The 26,126-nt window shown below is 35.4% G+C and overlaps 1 protein-coding gene across 2 annotated transcripts in view; it reads left to right on the top strand.

Annotated features, from left to right (window-relative positions):
- The window catches only part of PIP4P2 (phosphatidylinositol-4,5-bisphosphate 4-phosphatase 2), a 101,194-nt gene that overhangs the window by 39,292 nt on the left and 35,776 nt on the right, over nucleotides 1–26,126 (top strand). For both annotated transcript variants that reach the window (XM_001368656.4, XM_007488085.3), the window contains exons 4-5: nucleotides 7–130; nucleotides 24,792–24,844. In XM_001368656.4, coding sequence (XP_001368693.1) covers nucleotides 7–130; nucleotides 24,792–24,844 — 177 coding nt within the window. The remainder of the gene's footprint in view (nucleotides 1–6; nucleotides 131–24,791; nucleotides 24,845–26,126) is intronic.

Raw genomic sequence — 26,126 nt, forward strand, 5'->3', positions numbered from 1 at the left:
CCACAGTAGACGCATTATTAATCTGGGCCCAGTAATGCTAATTCCTGAAGAACAGCCTGCTCAGCCTGCATTACCAATCCAGCCAGAAGGGACCCGAGTAGTCTGTGGGCACTGTGGAAACACATTCCTGGTAGGTACCTGGAATTTATTATAGAGAATCAAATCCACAACTGGACCATCTCTGATAGCATTCCTCACTCAAGGGCTTCACATTAAGGCCAGATGACCATTTGCTGTTTGTAAATGGGACTCTTGTTCATGCAACAGTTTGGATTTATGAGGTCCCTTGTAATCCTAAATTTGGTGATTTGCCCATTTAATTTTCAGAAACAGCCATACTTAATCTTCCAAACAAGGATGGTAGTGAGAGATTTTGCTATTATATCACATGTACTGCTATTGCTTAGCTCTGAGTTTAGTCATGTTAATTAAAACTTGGCCTAATTTCTGTAAGGAAGCTAATAATTTAAAATATCAGGGAAATTTTTAATAGGACTATTTTTGGTCAAAATCTTTCTACATATTTGTATTGCCTTTTTAGAAAAAAGATGCTTATACATATAACAGATATTTTTGTTATCCTCATTCACTGCTAGGATCCAAAATGGAAAGCTTATATTATAAAATTAATTTAACAAAGTTAAGAAAAAAATTACAAAAGTGAGAGCTAATTTTATTTGGGCAAAAATTATGTAACTTTTTATTGTAAAACAGTGAAGTTTAGACAAAAAGTTTTGTAAAGGAATTTCTTAACGAAGATTAATTTTGTCAGGAAACGTGACCTTTTGTTCTTGATATGACCAGCCTATTCTACTCAACAAACTCCTCAGCAAAAATTAATTGAGTACTTATTTTGTGCAAAGCTTTTTACCAGGTTTTGGGGATACAAAGACAAAGATGAAATTGTCATTGCCCGCAAGGAGTTTATATTTTACTGAAGAAAAAGAAAATCCAAATTACTTTGTAAGAGATTTCAAACTTATTAGAAGTGTCCTTCTTAGGAAAAGGCATAGGGGGAACTGAATTAGAAAAGATGTAGGGCCAGCTAAGGGGCTCAGTGGGTAGAGACCTAGGCCTGGAGATGAGAGGTCCTGGGTTCAAAAGTGACCTCAAATACTTCCTAGCTGTGTGACTGGGAAAATCATTTAATCCCAGTTGCCTAGCCCTTACCACACTTCTGTCTTGGAGCTGATATAGACTCAAATACAGAAGGTAAGAGTTTAAAAAAAAAGAAAAAAGGTATAAATCTATAAAAGAGGTCTTGATTCTACTAAATGATGAAGAAGTCTAGAGGAGGCAGCTAGGTGCCAGTGGAAAGAGCATTTGGCTCAAAGTCAGGAAGATTTATCTTCTAGAGTTCAAATCCAGCCTCAGATACTTACTAATTGTGTGACCCTGGGCAAATCACTTAACCCTGTTTCCCTCATTTTCCTCATCTGTAAAATGAAATGGAGAAGGATATGGAAAACCATCCCAGTGTCTTTGCCAAGAAACTCCCAAATAGGGTCACAGAGGTTGAACAAAACTGAAATGACAGAACAACAGCAAATAGAATAATTTCCCATATTCATGAGTTACAGAAGGCAAACCCCTTTCCTTCACTTTCATCATAACTGTCATCAATATGAACTTTTTATTTTCCTATTTTCATTTTATCTTCACAACAAATCTATATGATGTTTTTAGAAAGAACACTGGATTAGAAATTGGAAGCCCTGGTTGAAACATTTTATACTACTTACTACCTCTGGGATCTTGAGTAAATCACTTAATCTCTCTAGATAATCATTTCTTCCTCTGTTTTATGAAGAACTGGATTAAATGATTTATAAGGTCTCTTCTAGGACTCAATCCACTGCTGTTTTATAAGATGGAGTAAATAGATGATGATGATGGCATTTATATATTACTGGGTTTCTTAATCATTTTTTCCTGGACCCCCATGGCAGTCTGGTGAAGCCAAAGGACTCCTCAGCTTTATGTTTTTAAATGTATAAAATAAAATACATAAGATTCCAAAGGAAACTAGTTACTCTGAACTATAGTTTATCAAAATGTTTTAAAGAAGATATTTTCAGACCTCTGGTTAAGAACCCCTCAAATAATGCTTTGTTTTTCATAGGGTTTTATGATTCATTTATATGTACATATATATGTATATATAAATACACTGAAGTTCAGTGTTACTTGAGTGAGGTCAGGAACAAGTGAATAAGTAAATGACTGATGATATTTTTCAGGGAATGCCCTACATCCTTTAGTCATTTTAATAATTCAGTATTTATTTTTCCCTTTATAGAATTCATTACCAGGTAACCTATGAATACTAAATATCAATTGAATGAAAATAAATATGCCTATTATTAATAATCCTTTTTCTTTCTACATATTCCAATATATTATGTCCTAATGAAAATAACATTTAAATCTTTAGAAACAAATTTAACCAAAAGTTAGATTTTAGCCAAACTTAGAGATTTCCCTTGCCCCCTACATCCTTGTACCTTACCTGATATTTTTTCATTTCTCAATATCTGTGATCAAAATACTCCTTCCCTCCCTTCTTTAACTCTTATCGACTTCTGTTTTTCTACTCCAAATAGCCAAACATTTTTATAGACTCAGAAGCTGCTTCTGAGATTATCTTGTCTAACTTGTAATCAGAGGAACCTTTTCTATAATCTCTCCAATTAGTGATTATACGGAGTCCTTTTGAAGACCAGTCCATTGAAGAAAAACTCAACTTTTAAGGTCATATGAAAAGGACTTAAACATCACTAATAACAACTCCCTAGTTTTACAAAACAATAATTGAGACAGATTTTAAGTGACTTGGCCAGGATCACATATCTAGTCAATGTCTAATGTGGTATTTGAACCCAGGTCAGACTGACTCAAGATCCAGAGCTCTATCCACCATAATACAATGTCTCTCTGTTCAAAGGTGAAGATGGCTACCTATCCTTTTTTTTTAAAAACCTTCCATCTTGAAATCAATACTGGGTATTGGTTCCAAGGCAGAAGAACAGCAAGGGCTAGGCAATGGGAGTTAAGTGACTTGTCCAGGGCCACACAACTAGGAAGTATTTGTGGCCAAATTTGAACCCAGGACCTCCCATCTCTGGCAGTTCTCAATCCACTGAGCCACCCAGCTGCCTCCTTACCTGTCTATCTTGAACAGCTCTAACTGTTAAGAAAGGACAGCTTAAGTGGCTCAGTGGATGGAGATATGGGCTTGGAGTCAGATTCATATTCCAGAGTTCAAATCTGACCTCACATTTACTAGCTATGTGACCTTGGCCAAGTCATCTAATTCTGTTTGCCTTAGTTTCCTTATCTGTATAACAAGCTAGAGAAGGAAATGGCAAACCACTTCAACATGTTTACCAAGTAAACCTCACACAGGGTCATAGAGTTAGACAAGGCTAAAAACAACTGAATAACAAATTGTTAAGAAGTTTTTCTTCATGTGGAATTAGAAGCTAGTTCTCTGCAACTTTCACCCATGGATCCTGGTTCTACTATTTAGTTCCAAGTAGAACAATTCTACTTTTTCTTCCATATGACATTCCTTCAGATAAATATTTGAAGGCAGGAAGCTAGGTGGTACTGAAAATCAGAAGGATTTGAGTTCAAATATTGCCTTGAACACCTCTGTTTGCTTCAATTTTCTCATCAATAAGATGGAGAAAGTAATATTATCTACCTGTCAGCATTGTTGTGAGGGTCAAAATAAATAACATTCATATAGCACTCTATCACCTTAAAAATGCTATACAAATTCATTATTAGATACCTTTCATACTCTTTCTCCAATTTTCTTCACTGGAATAAACATTCTCAATTCTTTCAAATGATTTTTAAAAAATGTCCTTCTTGGTTTTCTTACTATTGAGTCTCCTGCCACTGGATATACCGTATCTGGGGACAGCTAGGTGGCATAGTGGAGACATGGAGACAGGAAGACATGAGTTCAAATCTAGCCTCAAACATTTACTAGTTGTGTGACCTTAGACAAGTCACTTTGTTTGCCTTAGTTTCCTCATCTGTAAAATGAGTTGCAGAAAGAAATGATAAACCACTCCAATATCTCTGGCAAGAAAACCCCAGATAGGGTCACAGAGAGTCTGACTGAAATGACCAAACAACAACAAACAAAATATTTCACCATCTTGACTCATATTCACCTTAAAGTTCAATAAAATCCTCAGATCATTTTGATAAAAGTTGTTTTTAGGCTGTGCCTTGTTCATTATGTCCACTTGATTTTTACAAGTTGAAGTGTAGAATTTTACATTTCATGGGATCAAAGGACTTAACAGTATAAAAAGGATCTTAGACGTCATTTAATCCCACTCTCTCATTTTATAGGTGAAGAAATTCAGCTCTTTAGAGGTTACTTATTTGCCCAATATTATACATGAGACTAAGTAAATACAACTGGAGTTTGAACCAAGGTCCTCTGGTTTCAGATCCAGTTTTTTTTTTTTTTTCCCCACATAGCTCTCCTAAATTAGTAACAGGAACAGTGGTTACACAGAGCCAGCATGGCTATATGAAGATTTGATCTTTCTGGTCTAACTGTCCTTCCTTGTTTTAACAAGATTACTATACCAGTAGATGAGAAGAACCTTATTATATTGTCACATTCAAATAGAAATGGATTCCTGCAGACTGTATATTAAATTAAATCAGAAAACTTCAAATTAACATTACCTATGTTGTATTTTTTATTTGTTTAACTTTTACCAATTATATTTTATTTTGGTTCAGGCAGCACTATGGAGTGTGACACTTCTGGGCAAGAGCTGTGGGCTGAATTTATGAAAATAAATATATTTCTATATATATAAATATATTTCTATATTCCTAACCATGGGGCTAAAAAAAAATAAGTTTCACTAGTACAGGATGGAAAGAGGAATAGTTAGATACAAGTTTGTCTCCAAAAAAATCTGGGGGTTTTAGAGTACTTCAAACTCAACATAAGCTATTAATATGATGTGAGAGCCAAAAAATCTATTGCAATTTTAGCCTATGTTGAGAGATAGGCTTAGGTTCCAGGAAAAGGAAGTGCACTTAGAAACATCCAGAATATTGTACTTGCTTTCAGGTGCTACAATTTAGTGAAGATATTGGTTAGCTGGAGGACATGCAAAGGATGGCAAACAGATGAACCTTTAGTTCATGCCAAATGAACATCAGTTGACAGACCTGAGGATTGATAGCCTGGAGAAGAAAAGACTCAGAGACATGAGAGCTGTCATGTTAAAGGGGGCTTAGACATCAAAGGGCAGAGCAAGAGGTGATAGACTCTTCTTCACTGGAAGCCTTCAGACAGAAAATAGGATGTAGAATTATTGAGTATATTAAGAGCTGAGACTTCTTCTGGACATGTTTGGACTAAACATATGCTGACATCTCCTCCAACTCTAAAGTTCTGTGATTTTATGAATGAATTATCCTATTTTGGACTATATTAGGGATTCTTAATCTTTTAACTGTGTCCTGGTCCCTTGTGACAGTCTGGTGAAGCCTAGGGACCGCTTCTCAGAATAATACTTTTTGTCTAAAAATATGTAGGATTATAAAGAGAACTAATTGCAATTGAGATAATATTAATAATATCAACATAATGTTTTATAAACTTTAAAGCACTAAATAAATGCTAGCCATTATTATGTTGAAAAACAGATATAACTTTTCCCTATTAAAATTCATAGATCTCCTGGAGCTTCTTTGGATCTCATGTTAAGAACTCTCGGTATCTAGATGGTCTCTGAGCTCCCTTCCAACGTTGAGATTAAGTGAAAATTTATCTTATTAGATTCAACCCATAATTTTTTTCTACAAACATCTTTTTGGATCCTGATTCTGCCATTTGTCCTAATTCTTCTTCCCAGATGCATGTTATTTGTACATTTATGAAAAATGCCATTTATTCCTTCATTTAAGTCATTGATTAGAATGTATAAAATTGGGCACTAGAGACCTCCCTCCAGGTTGATGTTATTTCACTAGTCAATGCTCCCTGGGACCATTCATTTGACCAGTTCTCAGTCTGAAACATTTGTTTTTATCTAGCCCATATTGTCCCAACTTGTCCATAAAGTACATCATAAGACAATTTATTAACTTACTGACATAAATGTGTGACATGACTATGGCATTCCCAGTAGTGCAGAGGTGCCAAAATGGAGAATGGAAGGGAATAAATATTTACATGGCACTCACTATGTGCCAGGCAATGTGCTAAATGGTTTATAAATGTGATATCATTAGATGCTCATAACTATCCCATGAGGTAGATGCTGTGATAATCCTTATTTTATAGTTGCGGTAACTGAGGCAAACAGAGACTTCAATGACTTGCCCAGGGTCACACAGCTAATTAGTGTCTGAGGCTAGATTTGAATTCATGTCTTTCTAGCTATGAGTTCAGGTCTCTCTATTCATTGCTTCACCTAGCTATCTACATAGAAGCTGGTTGAATAAGGCCCACAATAAGCCCCACAAGCAGGTCAAAATGTAATTGGGAAATATTTAACAAAATAAATAAAATGCAATAAAACTAAGGAAATATGCAACCTGCTGGGATCCTTATTTACATATTAGTGACCCCTATTTCCTTTTTTTTAAACCTTTCCTTTTTGTCTTAGCATCAATTCTAAGACAGAAGAGGTAAAGGGTAAACATTCAGGATTAAATGACTTGCCCATGGGAACATGATTAGGAAATGTCTGAGGCCAGATTTAAACCCAAGTCCTCTCAACTCCAGGTCTGGCACTCTTTCTACTGTGCTCCCTAGCTGACCCATGACCTCTATTTAAATTTGAGTTTGATACCACTGCAGTAAAGGATAGAGAAAATAGTCTAGATCTATAATTTCATTGGTACAGGGAACTCCCTCTGCCAGTGGAGCTGGATACATTTCTCTAACTCTATAACTGATAATCCTAAAAAGTTGCCTACAGCACAGAGAAGTAATTTGCCCAGGCTCACAGAACCAATATGTATCAGAGGTGGGATTTAATCCTAGGTCTTCTGGCTCTGACTAGTTCTTTATTATCTGTGCCATGTTACCCTTCCTGTAATGATAAAGCAAAGGAAATGCATTTAATCTGACATGGTCTATACTAGACAAATCCATGCAGACCTTGCTCACTTTTCTAAATGCTTATAATTAGTCCCCTAATAATATTCAATTAAGGTCAATGAGCATTTTTTTAAGTGTCTACTATGTGCAAAATGCTGTGCTGAATTGTGAAGATAGAAATAACCAAAACATTGCATACATATGGGAGCTTACATATGGGGAATGCAACAAGCACTCACATAGGATAGGGGTTAGACCAGCGATTTCACTGGCATAAGGAATTCCTTTGCCAAGAGCCAGTGTTTATGAGATGTAGATTTCAATACAGGTCTTCCGGGGTCCAAAGCCAACTCTTTATCCCCATGCCATGCTGCCTCACTTTTACCCAAAACAGATATCTGTATCTTGGGAAACACTGTGGTTCTGAAAGTTCCAGGTGAGTCCTCACTGGTCCTTGAAAATCTAAGGGAGAGGATGTAAGTCTAATTCCAAATTGTTTTATGCTCATCCTAGTATCACCCCATTCAGATATTCTATGGCTTCACGCCAGATTCAGATGAAGAAATTGTCCCTTTTATTTTTTCTCTCCAACCCTGCTAACTATTATCATATGTTTCCTTCCTTTATTGGCTAAACTGAAGAAGGTCTTCTAAAATTGATGCCTCCACTTTTTTCCCTCTCACTTTCTTCTTAACTTCCTGGAGTCTGACTTCCAACCTCACTGTTCAATCTAAACAACTCTCTTCAAAATTGCCAATGATCTTTTATTTGTCAAATCATATAGCAGAGGCACAGTGGATAGAATGCCAGGCCTGGAGTTGGGAGTACCTGGGTTCAAATCTGGCCTCCCACACTTCCTCACTGTGTGACCCTGGGCAAGACACTGAACCTCAATTGCCTAGCTTTTACCCTGTTTCTGTCTTAGTATTGATACTAGGAGAGAAGGTAAGGGTTTAAAATCAATCAATCAATCAATCAATCAATCAATCTGACAGCCTTTTCTCAATCTCTATCCTTTTTTAATCTCTCTGAAGGCTTTGATACCATCAATCACCAAATTTTCCTTTCTTTCTGTGTTGTCATGATTCTGCTCTCTTCTGATTATTTTCCTATATATCTGACCACTCCTTCTCAGTCTCCTTTGCTAGATCTTCATCCAGGCCACATGAAGTAATTATGGGTATCCCCTGATATTCTGCTCTGGACCCTCTTTTCTCTATAGTATTTTGCTTGGTAATCTCTTCAGCTCCTATGAATTAAATGATTATATCTATGCACATGATTTTCATATATATTTATCCAGTCCTAACTTCTCTTTTGACATCCAGTTTAACACATCTCCAGCTGCCTATTGGATTTATATATATATATATATATATATATATATATATATATATATATATATATATATATATGTAAAACTTGAGATGTCCAAAATGAAATTTATTATCTTTTCCCTTAAGTCCTCCTCTCTTCCTATCTTTCCTGTTCCTTCCAGTCATCTAAGATCACAGATTAGCTCTTTTCCTCAACTCCTCACTTTCATCCTCTATCACTTGTCAAATCCTGTCATTTCATCCTTTGTAACACATCTTGTAAATGTTCCCATAAAACCTGTCACTGCCTCTATCTTGGTACAGGTTCTGATCACCCCATGCTTAAACCATGCAGTAGCATGCTTGTTCATTTTCCTGCCTCAAGTCTCTCTCATTCCAGTCTATCTCCCATTTGTCTGGCAAATTAATCTCCCTAAAATGCATGCCTGATCCCGTCACTTCCCTAGACTCTAGTGACTTCCCATCACCTGGATCAAATATAAAATCCCATTTGATTTTTAAGGTTCTTTATAACCTGATCACCTATTCCCTCTCTAGTTGTGCATTTTCACTGGCCATCCTTCATACCTGAAACACTGCCTCCTGGTTTCCTTCAAGTGTTAGCTAAAGTTCCACATACTGCAAAAGCTGTTTTCCCAGTCCTTCTTTATTTGTCTAGTATCTTCCCTCTGAGATCATCTTCATTTCATTTTGTCTATATCACATTTGTATGAAGTTATTTTCATGAGCTCTTTGAAAGCAAGGATAGGGTATTTTCCCCCCTTCCTTTGTATCCCCAGCAGTTAGCAGAGTACTTGCCACATAGTAGATGCTTAATAATGTTTCTTGATTTGACTTGACTTCTCCATGCAGCCATAATCTTGTCCCCTCCCATCATCTCTAGAAGATTACACTTTGCATATATATTTCATTTCTAATCTTCAATTTATTCCTATCCTTTGATTCCTTCTCCGTTGCCTATAAATACATTTGCTTCACATATTCTTTAAACTAAAACCCTCGTTCTATCCTACTTTCACTTCTAGTTCTCCTTTTGTATCTGTTGACTTCTCAGAGACAGATGGCTTGGGAAAGCCATCTATATATTTGGTACCTTCATTTCCTTTAATTTTCCTGTAAATCCTCTGCAATCTTACTTCCAACTTCATCACTCAGTTTAACTACTCTCCAAAATTACCAGTGATTGCCAATTGCCAATACCAAAATTGCCAATTCTAATGACATTTCCTTAATCCTCAACCATCTTGACCTCTGCAGTATTTGACATTATTGATGACTTTCTCTTCCAGGATCAACTCTTCTCTCTAGATTTTCATGATACTGATCTCTCCTAGTTCTCCTATTGGTCTGATTTCTCTTCATTCTCCTTTGCTGGATCTCCACTCATGTCACACAGACTTACTTAGAGTATGCTCTAAGGCTCTGGCCTTAATCCTTTTCTCTTTGCCCTTCATATTATCTCACCTACTGATCTCATCAGCCTTAATAGATTTGTTTATCATCCTTATGCTGATTATTCCCAGATCTTTATACCCAATCTTAGATTCTCTCCAAAACTAGTCTCATGTCTCAGTATTTTAAACTGGATATCCTGGATGTATCTCAAATTTACCTGGTCTAAAACAATTAATTAGATTTATCCCTCAATCTTCCTCTTTTTCCACTAGCTCTATTATTGTTAAAAGCACTGTCATTCCCCAGTCACTCAGACTCTCAATCTTATCCTCTCTCAGACATCACTGTCACATATCCAAACCATTGCCAAATCTTGTCCTTTCTAACTTGCTTCACAAATCTTTTAGGTGTATCCCTTTTTCTTTATTCCTAGAGCCATTATCTTAGTTCTTAGGTCTTCATCATTTTTTTCCTGGACTACTAATAAGCCTTCCTACTTCAAATCTCTCTTCTATTCCGCTCCATTTTCCACTTGACTATCAAAACAATTTTCCTGAAACACTGGAAGGCGTACACATAGGTCTGCCTATGCCAACTCTTATATAATAAACTCCAGTGGTTTCTTATTATCTTCAGGATCAAATTATTCCTCTGCTTAACTTTAAAAGTTCTTTATAACCAGGTTTCTTCCAATATTTTCAGGCTTCTTACTTACTTCTTACATTATTCCTCTCCATGTACTCTGTAATCTAACTACCTGGTCTACTTACTGTCACTTGCACAGGACATTTTATATCCCATCTCTGTACTTTTCCCTGGCTTTCCTCCATACCCAGTGTTCTTCCTTCTTGTCTCTACCTCTAGCTTTTCTGGCTTCCTTCAAGATTCAGCTTAAGGGGCAGTTAGGTGGCACAGTAGATAAGCATGAGCCCTGGAGTCACAAAGACAAGTTTAAATCTGACCTTAGATACTTCCTAACTTTGTGACCCTGGACAAGTCACTTAATCCTGCCTAGTCCTTGCTGCTCTTCTTTCTTAGAATTAATACTAGAACAGAAGGTAAAGGTTTTTTTTTTTTTTAAAGGATTTAGCTCAAATCCCATCTTCTCAAGGAGAACTTGCCACCATTATTCCCTTAGCTGCTAAAGCCTTCCTTTATGATATAACTTTCTGAATATTTCTTTTTTGTACCTACTTACTATATTTGTCTCTGCCATTAGAATGAGAACTCATTTAGGGAAGATACTATTTTTGTCTTTTTTGTGTGTCTCCAGCACTTAGCACAGTGCCTGCACATAGCAAGTAACTAATAATTCTTTTTCACTGACTAACCTGTGTTAAACATGCAAAGGAAGTATCTACTGGCATGTTAGAAATGTAGGAAGTCAGCAAGCTACAGGTAGATCTTTAGGTTTTTTTTTTAAACAATATTGGATTGAATTGTTATAAGTAATAACATGTTCCAAAATGGTACACTGTTATTCTCCAATTAAAAAAAAAAAAAAGAAGAGCTTCAAGCACCCAAGATAAGAGAGCTTGGAGGGATTGTGAGCTGAATTTGTATTGGAAATTACCAAAATGAAGAAATTGTGGATCACTGTAAGTATCTAGTACATCATTGATGAAGTATTAGCACATGTGCTGATCTGGCAGCTGGGGGAGGCGGGGAGCTGCTCTATTCCCTCTCTTCCCAGTGCTGGAGGACACTTTTTGCCTGCCCTGCCCCTCTGTTCAGTTGCCCAAAGTGAACACTTCCTCCCTCTACTCTCTGGGGTAATGTGGGTGGGCGGGGGTGGGGGTGGGGTGGGGAAGGAGGGTGTCACAGGCAGCTTGAAGTTGTAGTTTGGGCACACAAACTTGAAAACCTTCATCAATGCTGAACTAGTATGTTTACAGTATAGTTGCAGTTGGTTTTAACTCATAATGGTCCAGATACTGTTAGCTGAGTGCATTATCATCATTCATTGAGCCCATTTTTATGGGGGCATGGAAATATGCTAATTATTATTGGGAAAACAAAAATCACAGAAGACTATTTGAACCACAGAATCTGAAAACCTTACATTTTAGGGACATTAAGGAACCTTGGGACCTTACAGAACTTGCCCACACCTAATCCAACTCCTGATTTTACAGTTGAGCCTACAGAACTGAAGGGTTTAATTGATTTGGCTGAGGTTACAAAATAAGTCATCAGAGATAATGTTATTAGCCTAGATCCTCTGACTCAATGCAATATTATTTCAACTATGCCTGATATGCAGGAGGCAATGCTATTGTCTGGCAACTTGCCACCTCTTTGGAGAGTTGAGTGAGTCATCTACATAAATAGCTTTAGTATAAGTGAATTCAAATTCTCATGACTCCTAAAATTTGTTTAACATTCATGTAACTAAATGAACAGAACAATAGGGGGAGACAGTTTACTGGGTGCTATTTTAGAGTGTTATAAACCTTCAAGTTTAAGAGAAAAGATCAAGTGCTTTTGGCCTGTGTGATTAGAAACACCACCGAAGAGGTAATATTTGACCTGGATCTTCTCAGGGAATGGATTTCAACTGGTAGATTTTGGGAAACAGGGAAAAGAAAGACATTCCCAATAACAGGATGACCTGAGTGAATGTTATTGAAGCAGAAAATTCTGGAGGCATGGCAAATCCATACAAATACCTATTGCCTTTCATAATGACAATGGCATATGATAGATTCCCATTTATGTAAAGTGTCTGAATGGTGTACTTCAAAGCACCCTAGCTCTTGTTTTTGTTCTGTATTAACAACTCACATTTCTATAGTTCTTTAAGGTTTACAAAGTGCTTTCTTCACAACAACCCTGTGAGGTAGGTGGTGCATGTAGCATTCCTTCCATTTTACAGATTAGGAAACTGAGACATAGAGATGGTAAATGCTCATAGTCATATATTTAGTATCAGAGCTGTGATTTCACAAGCCCTGTGTTCTTTTTCTTCTCTTAAAAAAAACTGATATAAATTTTAAAAAATTATCTAGATTTCTCTCTGTAATCCCCATACTCCTCTCAGAGAACCATGCTTTAGGGGAAAAAATATTTTTAAAAAAGGATAAAAGGAAGAAGAGAAGAAAAATGCAACAAAACCCTCAATACATTAAAAAAAATCTGAAGTTATATGAAATGGTCTACACTTGTAAAATTGTAAAAGAGTGCCATGAAGTATCTTCACATAACTCTTCTTTGGGGCTAATATTGTTCTTTATAATTTCACAACTTTGATTTTTTTTTACTATTTTATTCTTTTCATTCACATTGTAGTTATTATGCAGACTATTTTCTTGGTTCTGCTTACTTCAATTTATATCTGTTAATCTAAGTCTTTCTATTCTCTATGTTCATCATATTCATCATTTTATACAACATAGTAATATTCCTTTACCTTCATGTAGTATAATTTGTTTAGCCATTCACCAATTATTGGAAATTTGTGTGTTTTGTTTTTTAGTCCTTTGCCACTACAAAAAAAAAAAAGTGCTGCTATAAATATTTTGGTCTATATGGAGTCTTTTTTCCAGTTACTTCCTTGGGTTATGTGTTTAGCAGTGGAATCTCTAGGATAAAGGTTATAACAACTTTAGTCACTTTATTTAAATAATTCCAAAATGTTTCCTAAAATGGTTATAATAATTCAAAGCTGCATGAGCAATGCACTAATGTGCCTGTCTTTCTACAACTCTTCCTAGCTCCAATTAATTATTCCTATCTTTTATTATCTTAATCAATTTGCTGAGTATAGGTGAGACTTCAGTCTTTTTTTTTTTGATTTACATTTCTCTTAATAGGGATTTGTAGCATTCTTTCATATAGTTGTTAATAGCTTGTAATTTTTCAATTGAGAATTGATTGTTCATATTTATTGACCATTTATATATTTGGAAATGACTTTTGGTCTTCTATATTTCTATAATTTATTCCAGAAAGGGTGGATGTCAAACCCTTATCAGAGATATTAAACCTATTTTCTTTAGCTTCTTATCCTAGATTACTTGATTTTATTTGTATAGAAGCTTTTCAATTTCATGTAATCAAAATGATCTATTATATCTTTTGTAATTGCTTTTAGCAGTTAGTTAATTAAGCATTTATTGCTTACCCATGTCTAAGAAATGTTCACAATCTGCTTCTCTCCTAATTTTTCATTGTTTCATCTTTAATATTCATGTATTATATCCATTTTGATTTTGTTAAAAAATGTTATAAGATGTTGGTCTAAACCTAATTTCTGCCAGACTGCTTTTCATTTTCTTTGGAGGAAGTTCTATTCAGATTGGACATTCTTTTCTAGGTAATTTATATTTTTAGGTTTATCAAACACTAAACAGTTTCCATTTGTTTGTTAATTATCTCTCTATCATTTCTATAATTAAATTATGTAATAGTGGGTAAGGGAACATCTATGTTTTACTCCTGATATTATTGGGAAAACTACTATATCCCCACTTCATAAGGTGCTTACTTCATATAATGCTTTAGATTTTAGACACTTTCTATGATGTTAGAAAAAGGTAATTTTATTTCTTTGTAGAATTTTTTCCCTCATAAATGAAAATTATATTTTTCAAAGACTTTTTTCAATCAATCTATAAACATTTATTAAGCAATTAGTATATGCTAGGCACTACACTAATTACTGGAGATACAAAAAAGAGGCAAAAGAGAATTCCCCCATCTGTTGAAATAATTATATGATTTTGGCTGTTTTTGTTAAAATAGAGTTCATTATTTTGATTTCTAATGTTGAACCATCTTTATATCTTTGGTATAAATACAGCTTTGTCATAATGAATCATTTCTTTGTGTGTGTGTGTGTGATCCTGTAATTTGTTTTATTTTTAAAATTTGAAAGTTGATATTCTTTAATGATATTGGTCTTATAGCTCCTTCTGTGTTTTTCTCTTCTTTTCTAGTTTAAGTGTTAGTATTATTTTTGTCTCCTAAAGATGGCTGGTAGAGAGCCTTCTCGATTTTTAAGAATAATTTGTGAAGTATAGGCATTTATTGTTCTTTAGAATTTTGATAGAATAACTATATAAATCCATGAGGACCAGAAATTTCCCCCTCTAATTTTTGTAGTTTTTATGCATTTAGTTCTATTTCTTTTTATGAAAATGGTTTATTTAAGACAAGAGTTCTTATCCTGAAGTCCATGAACAAAATATTTTTAATATTTTGATCATATAATTTTGATGACTTAATAATAATAAATGTAATAAAATTATTTTGCAAAAGCAGAGTAGCAAGATGAATAGCAGACTCTTTTATGGTGCCATGAACATTCAAGACAATTCCAGAAAAAGAGAATGACTCCAAAACACCTACAAAGCAAAGTGTCAAAGAAAATACATACTTTGGGCACAAATTCAACTAGCATTCCTGAAAGAGATAAAGCAAGAGTTTTAAAAAAAAGTTTAAATATTTTAATAAATGAAATGAGCCTTCTAGAGAAAAAAATGGAAAGTAAATTAGAGTTACAGGAGAAAGAAGTGGAAAGTGGATTAATAGCTTGGCATAGGAGGCTTAAAACCTTGCCTAAACAACAAACTCTCTGAAAATGTGTATCTACCAAATATAAGCTAATAATTCCATGAAAAAGAAAAGAAATACTAAGACTGAAAAAAGGGAAAGAATATAAAAGGTATCTCATAGTAAAACTAACCAACCTGGAAAACAGATTCAGGAGAAATAATTTAAGAATTATTGGATAACTTGAAAGCCATGACCAAAAAAGGAGGCTAGATGTTATATTTTTATTATCATATTTTTCAGAGTGCATTTTTCTTAAATTATCAATATTTGAACTATTTTCCAGGCCAGTTGTTTATGTGTGTGTGCCTTATATTTCATTCATTTTTTCAGTATTTTGATTTTGTTCTAATATTTCTTGTCTCATGGAGCTGCTAATTTTTATTTGTTTTATTTTAAGTTTTCAAGGAGCTCATCTCTTGGGTAAAATTTATTGCTTTCTCTTTGAAGCTACTCCTTCACCTTCTAATTCTTTCCTTAAGAATCTTTATTTTATTTCTTCTCTCTTGCTTCATTTCTTAATTTCTTAATTTTATTTATTCTAGTTACACATAAAACAATTTTAACATGTTTTCTAAAACTTTGAATTCCAAATCCTCTCCCTTCTACTTTCCTCCCATTCCAAAGACAGTAAGCAGTCTGAAATAGGTTTTACATGTTCAGTCATGCAAAATGTATTTCCTTATTAGTCATGGTTTGGAAGAAGACCAAAAAAAAATAGTAAAGAATAATATGCTTCAATTTGCATACAAAGTCCATTGATTCTCTGGAAGTAGATAGCATTCCTCATTATGAATCCTTTGTACATGTAAGGATCAGTGTTTTGCTGGGAATAGCTAAGTCATTCAGTTGATTATTATACAATATTTCTGTTACTGTATATAATGATGTTTCTGCTCACTTCACTTTGTATCAATTCATGTAAGTCTTTCCAAGTTTTTTTTTTTCTGAAATCATCCTGCTCATCACATCTTATAGTCCAGTAGTATTCCATTATGATAATATAAGACAACTTGTTCAGCCATTCTCCAATCAACTTGATTCATTTCTTCCAAGATTTCTTATGTCTTTGTGGAAAATATTTTTTTCTTTTTTCCCTTTGAGATTTTGCTTGTAGCTGTTATAGAATTAAATATACAAAAAAGTTGATATAGTTTTGACATGTTAAATTTTTTTCTTCTTTATCCAGCTTTAGTTCCTGAAATTAGGCTTTGAACTAGTACCAGGATATGTCTCTTGCTTCACTTTTGTATGGAATTATTTGCCCTGCTTTGTGTCTCTCTGGGTCCCCTGGGTTCTGGTGATTACCTCTGCACACTGAGGTTAGCCATGCCTACATTAAGATTCAGAGGAATAGATCATCAGAGATCTCTTGACATCACAAGACAGACCATTATCAGAACCCCTATACCTATGCTATCTAAACACTGAGGCACAAGTTATTACCAGCCTCTGCTCCCTGGGACTTCCAGAGTCTCATCCCTGGGACTTTCTAACCTCCTTGGGAGTTTCACCAGAGTAATATTTAACTCTTACTGCCACTGTTCACAGAAATGGGAAGATTATAAACCTCTTCCTTCCATTCTCTGATCACATTGTTGATTCTTTTCCTATTCCTGTGGACCTCTAGATGACTTTTTGTGCCCTTTTAAGGTGGAAATTATCACTTACTGCGGTTTCTTATTGGATTTTTTGGTTATTATTCAGTCTGGGAAACATTTTAATAGTATGTGTCAAGGAGGATCCTACCTCCTATTCAGGCAGCAATTTTGTATGGAAAGTGTTTATTGATTACTTCCTTTCCTTTTTTCAATTTAGTAATGATTCTTCCCTATTCTGGTTCAGCATTTAATTCAAGATTCCTCTTCCTCTCCTTCCCTCCAATTTACTTTTCTTGTTATTTTTCTTTTTTGGAACCTTTTTCCAAAAGAGAATTCTTTATCTTGTTCTTTTCATTAATTTTCTGCTATTTTTCTCTGTTCTGTGCTATTATTCTTTTCATGATGGTCTTTAAATTTATTCATTCTTTAATCTTTTTTTGTGTTTTTTTATTAAATTAAAATCTCTTGAATCCAGAATTTGAGTATTCTCTCTTAAATAAACCCTCTTATCACTTTTGTAGATCATGATCCCATACCTCTTTCTTATTATTGTTCTTCACTTTTAGAAGTATCAGTTCATTAAGGATAGAGTCATTGCCCCATGGTACAAATTGTCTTATGTTCCTATTCATTTGTTCCTATTCTTTCCCTTGCACCACCACTTCCATGATCATTCTCTTTCCACTATATTATGAAATTTCTTCTTTTTAATCATGTTCTCCTATCCTTCTTGGTATTGGTTTTACTCCATTGGAGTTCTGATTTCTCTTCTCCTGAGGCACTATGTTGTCTGTGGAGGCACAATACCCACAGAGGAAGTGCTATCCCTATACACTATATTTATGCGTAATAGACTACCTTTTATGTCATGGAAATGCTTTCTTAAAATTTTTATTTAGAATATTTTTCCATGGTTACATGATTCAAGATCTGTCTCCCCCTACTTTCTCCTCCCTACTCCCAAAGCTGACAAGCAGTTCCACTGGGTTATACATGTATCATTGTTCGAAACCTTTTTTCATGGAAATGTTTTTCAGTGGAATGTCTTCACTCTTTGGGTTGAAACATTCTGCTTTCATTTCCCCTCTTTAATCTCTCTTTTCAACACCTCTCTCATCTCCTTAGAGTTCTCCTTGCTGCGAGGTTTAAGGAATTATTTTTTTTATTGTTGTTCTCCCAAATGTTTGATGACAGCATTTCAGTCATTTTATTCTATCATCTACCTTCCTTCTCCCTTTTATGCACTTTTCTATTTTTCATTTTAACTCAACAAAATCTATAAAGAGGGCTATAAAATTTAGTCCATGGTCATGGGAAAGGAGAGGGTTCATAAACTGGAAGACACAGTGTGTGAAGGCACACTATTGTGGACATTGAAGTTTCCAAGATAGAGGACAAGGGTTGGAGTTGAAAGAAAAAGTGAAGTCCAGAAGTTTTTGAGATAGACAGGAGAATGAATGAGAGACTACAATTTTCATAACAATTCCTAGAGCTTAATAACAAGGATCAGGATATAATGACAAAGGTAAATAGAGTGAACCTCAAAAGAAGAGAGGTTCTTAAGTGATGAGAGCTAAAAGAGGGGTATAAGTATATGGCTACTGGAAGTGAGAATTATGATGACTCCCCACACCCTCTCTAATCCTAGTTTGTTGTGGAGCACAAGAGATTAGATAGTGGAGCATGAAAGCATCCAGCACTAAGCATCCAAAGTTCCCTTAGCTTCACCTCTGAGTTTTTCTGGCTTTTTTCAAGGTCCAACTTAAAACCAGTCTTCTTCAGGAGATTCTTCCTGGTCCTCATAGCTGCTAGTGCCTTCCCCTGTGACACTGCTTTCATCTGCTTGATATGTATCCTCTATTTACCTGGTTATTTACATGATGACTCCTCTTCAGAAAGGATGGTCTTTCTTTGTATCCATGACGCTTAGTTAGGTGGCTGGTAGATAGTGTCAATTTATCTATCAATTAGTAATTATTTATATAGGGACCACTATATTCCAGGTATTGTGCTATGTGCTAAGGATTCAAGTGCAAAGAATGAAACAAACTGTACTCCCTATGATCTTATATTAGAATGGAAGAGATGAGTACATATACAAATATATGAAGTATAAATATAAAGTGGCAGCAGGTGGTGAGTGGATAGAGCATGGGACTTGGAGTTAGGAAGACCTAAATTCAAATCTCACTTCAGATAATTACTAACTGTGTGATTCTGGGCAAGTCACTTAATCCTGATTGCCTCAGTTTCCCCAGATGTAAAATAATCTGGAAAAGGAAATAGCAAACCACTAGAGTAACTTTGCCAAGGAAACCCCAAATGCGATGATGAAGAGTCAGACAGGATTGAAATGACTGAGCAACATAAAGTGAATAAATAACAAATACAAACAAAATAGTTCAGTACAAGGTTTTTGAGAAGCAGAACACTTGCAATTGGAGAGAGCAGGAAAAGCAAAAGATGGTACCTGACCTTAATCTTAAAGAAATGAAGGGGCTCTGAAGCAGAGGTTATTCCAGGTATGGAAGATGGCTAGTGCAAGTAAAGTAAGTGCTTAATAAATGTTTGTTGATTGATTGAATAGGATAGTGCCAAGGGATGAAATGTCTCCTGAAGAATGAGGAATCTAGTGCTTCATGGTGATGAAGAGGTGAGTCTAGATGTTGTCAAAAATTACATCAGCAGTACACAAGTTCTTAAATGTCATATCAAGTCAGAAAAGTCTTAAGAATAGTAGATGATGAATTATCATATAGGAGTTGAGATCTACATCAGTGAAGTTATTCCCTTCATCTCTGAAATCATGGTACATTTGAATTACTTGGAAAATATAAGATAAGATATTGTTTTTATATGTGACTGGTTGTGTGAATTAAGTATTTAACATAAAAGCATCAACTATATTAGCTCATAAATTACTTTTTAATGTTTTGAACCTATTTTATTTATTTGTTTATTTATTTAAAAACCCTTACCTTCCATCTTAGAATCAATACTATGTATTTGTTCTAAGACAGAAGAGTAATAAGGGCTACAAAGTGGGGGTAAGTGACTTGCTCAGGGTCACACAGCTAGGAAGTGTTTGAGGCCAGATTTGAACCTAGAACTTCCCATCTCTAGGCCTGGTTCTCAGCCTAAAGAATCACCTAGCTGCCCTCCTTAAACCTATATTAAAGAAAAAAAAATGAAAAGTACTGGCAGTGGGCAGCTAGGTGGCTCAGTGGATAGAGCACCAGACCTGGATATGGGAGGTCCTAGATTCAAAACTGGTCTCAGACACTTCATAGCTTTTTAACCCTGACAAGGTGCTTCAGCCCAATTGCCTAGCTTTTACCACTCTTCTGCCTTAGAATCAATAAAGAGAAAATGTGTTATTTTAAGTATTGGTAGCATCATTTTATGCATCTTAATGGGAATCAGGAAATTTAAAATCTAATCTACTACTAACAGGGCATGTAACCTTGAGCAAATTTTATAACATTTTGAATTCTCAATTTCTTCATCTTAAAAATGATGAGTTAGACTAGATAAATTCTAATCTTTTTTTCTTAGAAAAATATAAAATTTGAGACATAACTTGATTGAATCATGTATTTATCCTTGGATGTACCTCCTAGAAGCATTTTAGTTCATCTTCTTCATCACAAAGAGGAGAAATCTGAAGCCAAAACAAATTAAGTTTTTTTTGTGTGTGTGTTACCCAAAGTTATACAATTAGTTATGACCCAGTGATCTTTCCAAATGTTAGTCAGTTTTCTCAAATTCATAAAACTATGCCAGGTAAAGAATTTGGATTTTTAAACTCTGAATTTTTGATTTGTGGTTCCATGACTGACCTATTAGGAATTCTTCTCAGATATGGAATACCTAACTTCTTAATTTGTAAACTGGGAATTGAGACATACCAAATCCAGCAAGATAAAACTGCCATACAGAACAGACCAAAAAACAATCAGCTTGTTAACCTGCCAGATAATAATAGTAAAAGCATTTACATTCCTTACTTCTGTTTCTTAGCCTCTCATTTCTCAATCCTTTGCAATTTGGCTTCAATAATCCCCTCAACTGAAATTGCTCTCAAAAGCTACCAATGATCTCTTAATTCTTTTTTTTAATCAGTTTATCATTCACCTCTCTTCACCTTCAGCTTTTGATACTGCTGATCACCCTCTTCTGGATATTTTCTCTTATTTATCCTCATATATCTCTGACTGTTCCTCATCAATCTACTTTGCTGAATGAATTACCAGTCATATCTTGCCTCCTAACTTTTTATAATTCAAAGTTCTGGAATAACCCCTCTTCTCTTCTTTCCCTTTATTCTTTCCCTTGGTGATCTTATCAACTTACATGAGTTTAATTATCTCTTTGTTGATAATTCTCAGACCTCACACCTACACACACATGCACATCTCAGACACATGCACATTCATGTACGATCACACTCCTAGTCTCTCCTGAATTCTACTCTAACATTAACAATTTCCTGTTTGATATTTTCAACTGGATTACCAATTAGAGGGTAAACATTTATTGAGAACTTATAATATGCCAGGCACTGTGCAAAATGCAAGAGATATAGGGGAAAAAATTGTAAGCTATCTCAAACTTATAATATCTAAAATAGAACTCATTATCCTTTTCATGAAACCAATCCCTCTTTTGAATTTACTTATTAATCTTGAGGGTACCCTTCCACTTAACCAATTTTGTCACTTCAGTCACTTGACTGTCTACTCTTGCCCCAATTATCCAGTCATTTGCTAAATCTTTTCATTTCTACTTCCATAACATCTTTCCCTTCTGTACCCTTTTCTCCATTCATACAGTCTGAGCCTAGGATGTAACCTACTAAGAGTTTTCCTTGCTTTATTTCTTCCAAATTCTGTCTATAATCTACATATCTGTCAAAATGTATTTCCTAAAGTGCATATTACTTCCTTATTCAGTGAACAACAGTGGCTCCCTATTACCTCTGGGGGAAAATATAAACTCCTGTGTGTTTAAAGCTCTTCACAATCTGCTACATCCATTTCCACTGTTACTACATATTAATCCCCTTCATGAATACTACTATCTGCTCAAATTGGTCTTCTTACCATTCCTCACACTATGCATAGCACTCTCTATCCTTTATCCCAACTTTGTATTAGCTGTCCCAGAATACCCTTCTTCTTTACATCTTAGAATCCCTAATTTCCTTCAAAGCTCAGTTTATACACCACCATCTCCTTATATATAAAGCCATTTCCCCCCTATATAACCTTGTATCTATTTTGTATCTACCTTTATATGTATATGCAGCCTCTTCTAGCTATATTTTAAGCTTTTCGTGGACAGAGACTATTATGCTTTTGACATTATATACCCAGATTTTAACAGTGTCTGACACACAGTAGTAGGTGTTTAATTATTGTTTATTGATTAATTTTCTATATATTTCTGTAATGAAATGTATTGTAATGCAATCTTCCAGGCAAAAGGTGGCCCAGAGTATCATAATTTCTTAAAGGAATAGAACATTATGGTCACAAAGGTTGGCTTAACATTCTTGGTTGTTGAAAAGAATTCCTTTAATGTGAAATGACATTGAGGGGCTCATTGGCTTACCTTTGTGACCAAGGAAGAAATAACACTCTAGGGTTAACTAACTCTTTAAAAGAGGGAAGAAAGAATCTGAGCAAATGAAGATAGATTTGGTCCTATTTCTAAAGCTCATCTTTAAGGCAGAAGAAGAGCCTAGTAAAAAACATTTTTCAACTATATCCCCTATTGTGTGGACATTTCAATTTGTATAATTTTGGAGCACCAGAGAAAATTAGAATCCAAAAGTTCTAAAGAAAAAAAGATAAATGAATGTTGGGTCCAAATGTAAAGCCAAATGATTTTTTTTTTGATGAAGGAGAACTTTGAACTATTTAAAACTTTTGGGTGGAGTCAAGATGGTGGCTTAGAGGCAGCAAAAGTCCAGATCTCCACAAAACCCTTCCTTACCAATCAAAAACACAATGCTTGGAGGGGACTGAAAACCAAATCTAACAAAAGGACAGAGCTAGGGAGCCCTCCTGCTAGACTCAACTTAAAAGGTGTGCCTCCCAAAAAGCCTGAATTCTTGAACACTTGGGTTTCAGGGGAAGGAAGAAGGAAGATCCCAGGACCCCTCTCCCCACCCACAGTACTGAACCTCCAGCAGTGGTTGGAATCTCTAGGCAGGCAAGGGCATTGAACACAGGTGGCAGGGAGGCAGCTGGAGGAGAAGCACAAAGAAGGCAGCCTAGTCACAGTCAAGACACTCCAACTTGCCACCCCCCCCCCCTTGAGGTTTTGGCCTCAGGGCATATCCAGCACTGCAGATCAACTCCACCCTGGCTTAATCTTATCAATAAGCCAGATAAGAAGCCTTCAGAGGGCAGGGAAGCTCAGTCTCCAATATCCCTCCCTCATAGACTGATCTGAGAGTTTTCCTGACTAAGCTCCAAGGTCCAAGGCTACAACCACTACAGGCTACAACTTTGGTAACACAGTGGGAAGCCCAGCTCCATTTCAGCTTCTGCTACTAGCTGGGGAAGATTTGACCACAAGGCTCATCAATACCATCAGCCTAACCTGGTCAATTAGCAGAGCAGAGAAGAAGCCCCTTCAGGACAGAACAGGCCAAACCTACAGATCCAACAAATAATGAGAGGAGCAAGACTATAGGCACTTACAAGGGGGAAAGAAGGGGAAAAAATATGAGTGAACAACAGAAAAAGAAAAAAGAAACTACAATTGACAGCTTCTATCCAGGTAATGCACAAAGAGCAAATGGAACAAAGGAGGACCAAAGAACACCAAGCAAAAACACAAACTCCAGCGAATTGGACATAGGCTTTGGCAGAACTCAAAATACAATTCAAAAATCAATTAAGAGAGGCTGAAGACAATTGGGAAATGAACTTATTTAAAACTTTCCCCAATTAATATGAGACTAGACCTTCAGTGAATGGAAGGAAAATAGAAAATGGGAATGGTGCTTAATATTCTGGGTGTCTTTGATAATGTATTCAGTGTATTTACATTATCTTCTTTCCAAAATCCATAAATTTTTAATTAATATAAACTATTTGGTTATTTAAATACCATCCTTAAAGTTAAATAGCAGGCCCCAATCTCTACATTTATAGGTGGGAACCTGAAATGGGTGTATAGTAAATTTCTCTTCATTAACATTTTTAAAAGGAACATTGGACTAAAATGAGAGTCCTGGCTTCCTCACCCAACATAACCTTCTCTAATGCCATTCTGACTTTTGCTGCTTGTTTTGTTCATAGCTTTGCTAACTGGATCATTGTAGTACTGTATAGGACCTCAAGATTTGTTTCTGTAGAATGCTGACCCTAAAGATTATGTGGAGTATGTGGAGGGTGGGTTATGTGTGGAGAGAACAGGGAAAAGGAACCTTCAAGATGAAGTGTTACTAAGTGCAAAGGTTCGCTGTTTTTGATAGTCTCACTAGTAGTGATCACTCAGTCCTAAAAAAATGAAAGAAATGACCTTAATTATGGCCTCACATTCAGCCTAGGTTGTAAAATGAACCTGAATTACGTCAAAGAGCCTAGGGAAAGTCATGGGAACTGTGTCATGGGGGAAATGTCAAAGCTGTTCCATTTAAGGAATAAAGAGAGTTGGGGGAGGCAGACCTTAAGAAGGCATGAGAAGCGGGATGTTTTTGCAATGATCCTTGGTGACACTGTAATGTAAATATTTTCTCAGGTCTGATTTTTTTTTCCAACTGTTTTCTTCTCATTTTCTTTCTTTGTTTTACAGTGGATGGAACTGAGGTTCAACACTCTTGCAAAATGCCCACACTGCAAAAAAATGTAAGTTCTCTACCAGGAAGACAATTGGAAGTAAAGTGCTTCAAACCAATTGGAAGAGCTCAGAATTACCACTTTAGGGAGGTACTGATTACAGACAGATGAAAGAATGTCTCTAGTGCTTTTTCAGACCTAGGAAAACTTGCAGGAACATATTCTTAAACTTAATTAATCTATTCCAATATGAATTTTAATTGATTTGGTTTGTTTATCCTTCTCTGAGGATGTAATCAATTTCAATGAAAAAAAAATTTAAGTAATTGACAGTAGCATAGTTGGAAGTTTTTTAAATGTCCTTGCAGATTAATCATAATTTGAAAGAAGCCAGGATTTATCTTGATTTTCTACTAAGATTTGGTAGAAGAGCAAAGCTGTTTTTATGAGGTATTCTATGGAAGGTTGCTAGTTTCTGTCCTCTTTCATATTTACATTGTCATCTTGTGATAGACTTTATATACGTCATGTGTTCTTATTAGCAAAACTTGTAAATTGATTTTTTTTTTATGGAATGGATATCAGACAAGCAAGTAAACAACTAGCATTTATTAAGTGCCTACTGTGTTTTAAAAGTGGGGAATACAAAGGCAAAAATGAAATAGTTTTGCTCCTCAAGGAGTTTACATTCTACCAGAGCCGACAACTTCTAAACACATAAGTATATACAAAGAAATACGAAATAAATTTGGGGAAGGGAGTAGGGGGCACTAGTAGCTGGAACTTTTTTATTAGATGTATCACTTGAGCAGAGATTTCAAGGAAACAAGATAATCTAAGAGCTAGAGGTAAGGTGGGAATGCACTTGTCTGAAGACTTCCTATGAGGAAAACTCACTACCTTTAGCAAAAGGCATTTCATTCTAATTGTGGTCAGTTCCAAATCACTGGAAACATTTCCTTTTATTTGCATATGTAGTGATGGTTGTTAATTGGTTCTGCCCTTTGGAACCAAGTAAAATAAACCTAATCTCCCTTCTGTGTGGCATTCCTTCAAATAGTGTAAACTGCTAGTATGTCCCAATCCCTCACAAATTCTTCCCTTTTCCAAGCTTCAATGAACAATGCAATAGTGATTTCTTTAAGTAACAACAACCATCACCACCACTACCACAGTATAAATATTATTTAATTTGATCCTCACAATGGCCATGGGAGATAGTTGCTATTATTACACCAATTTTATAGATGAGGCAACTCGGAAAAACAGAGAACAATTGACTTTCCCAAGGTCACACCACTAGTAAATGTCTGAAACTGGATTTGAATTCAGGTCTTCCTGACTCCAGGTC

The sequence above is a fragment of the Monodelphis domestica genome, chromosome 3 (genome assembly GCF_027887165.1).
Source record: "Monodelphis domestica isolate mMonDom1 chromosome 3, mMonDom1.pri, whole genome shotgun sequence".
Lineage (NCBI taxonomy): Eukaryota > Metazoa > Chordata > Mammalia > Didelphimorphia > Didelphidae > Monodelphis > Monodelphis domestica.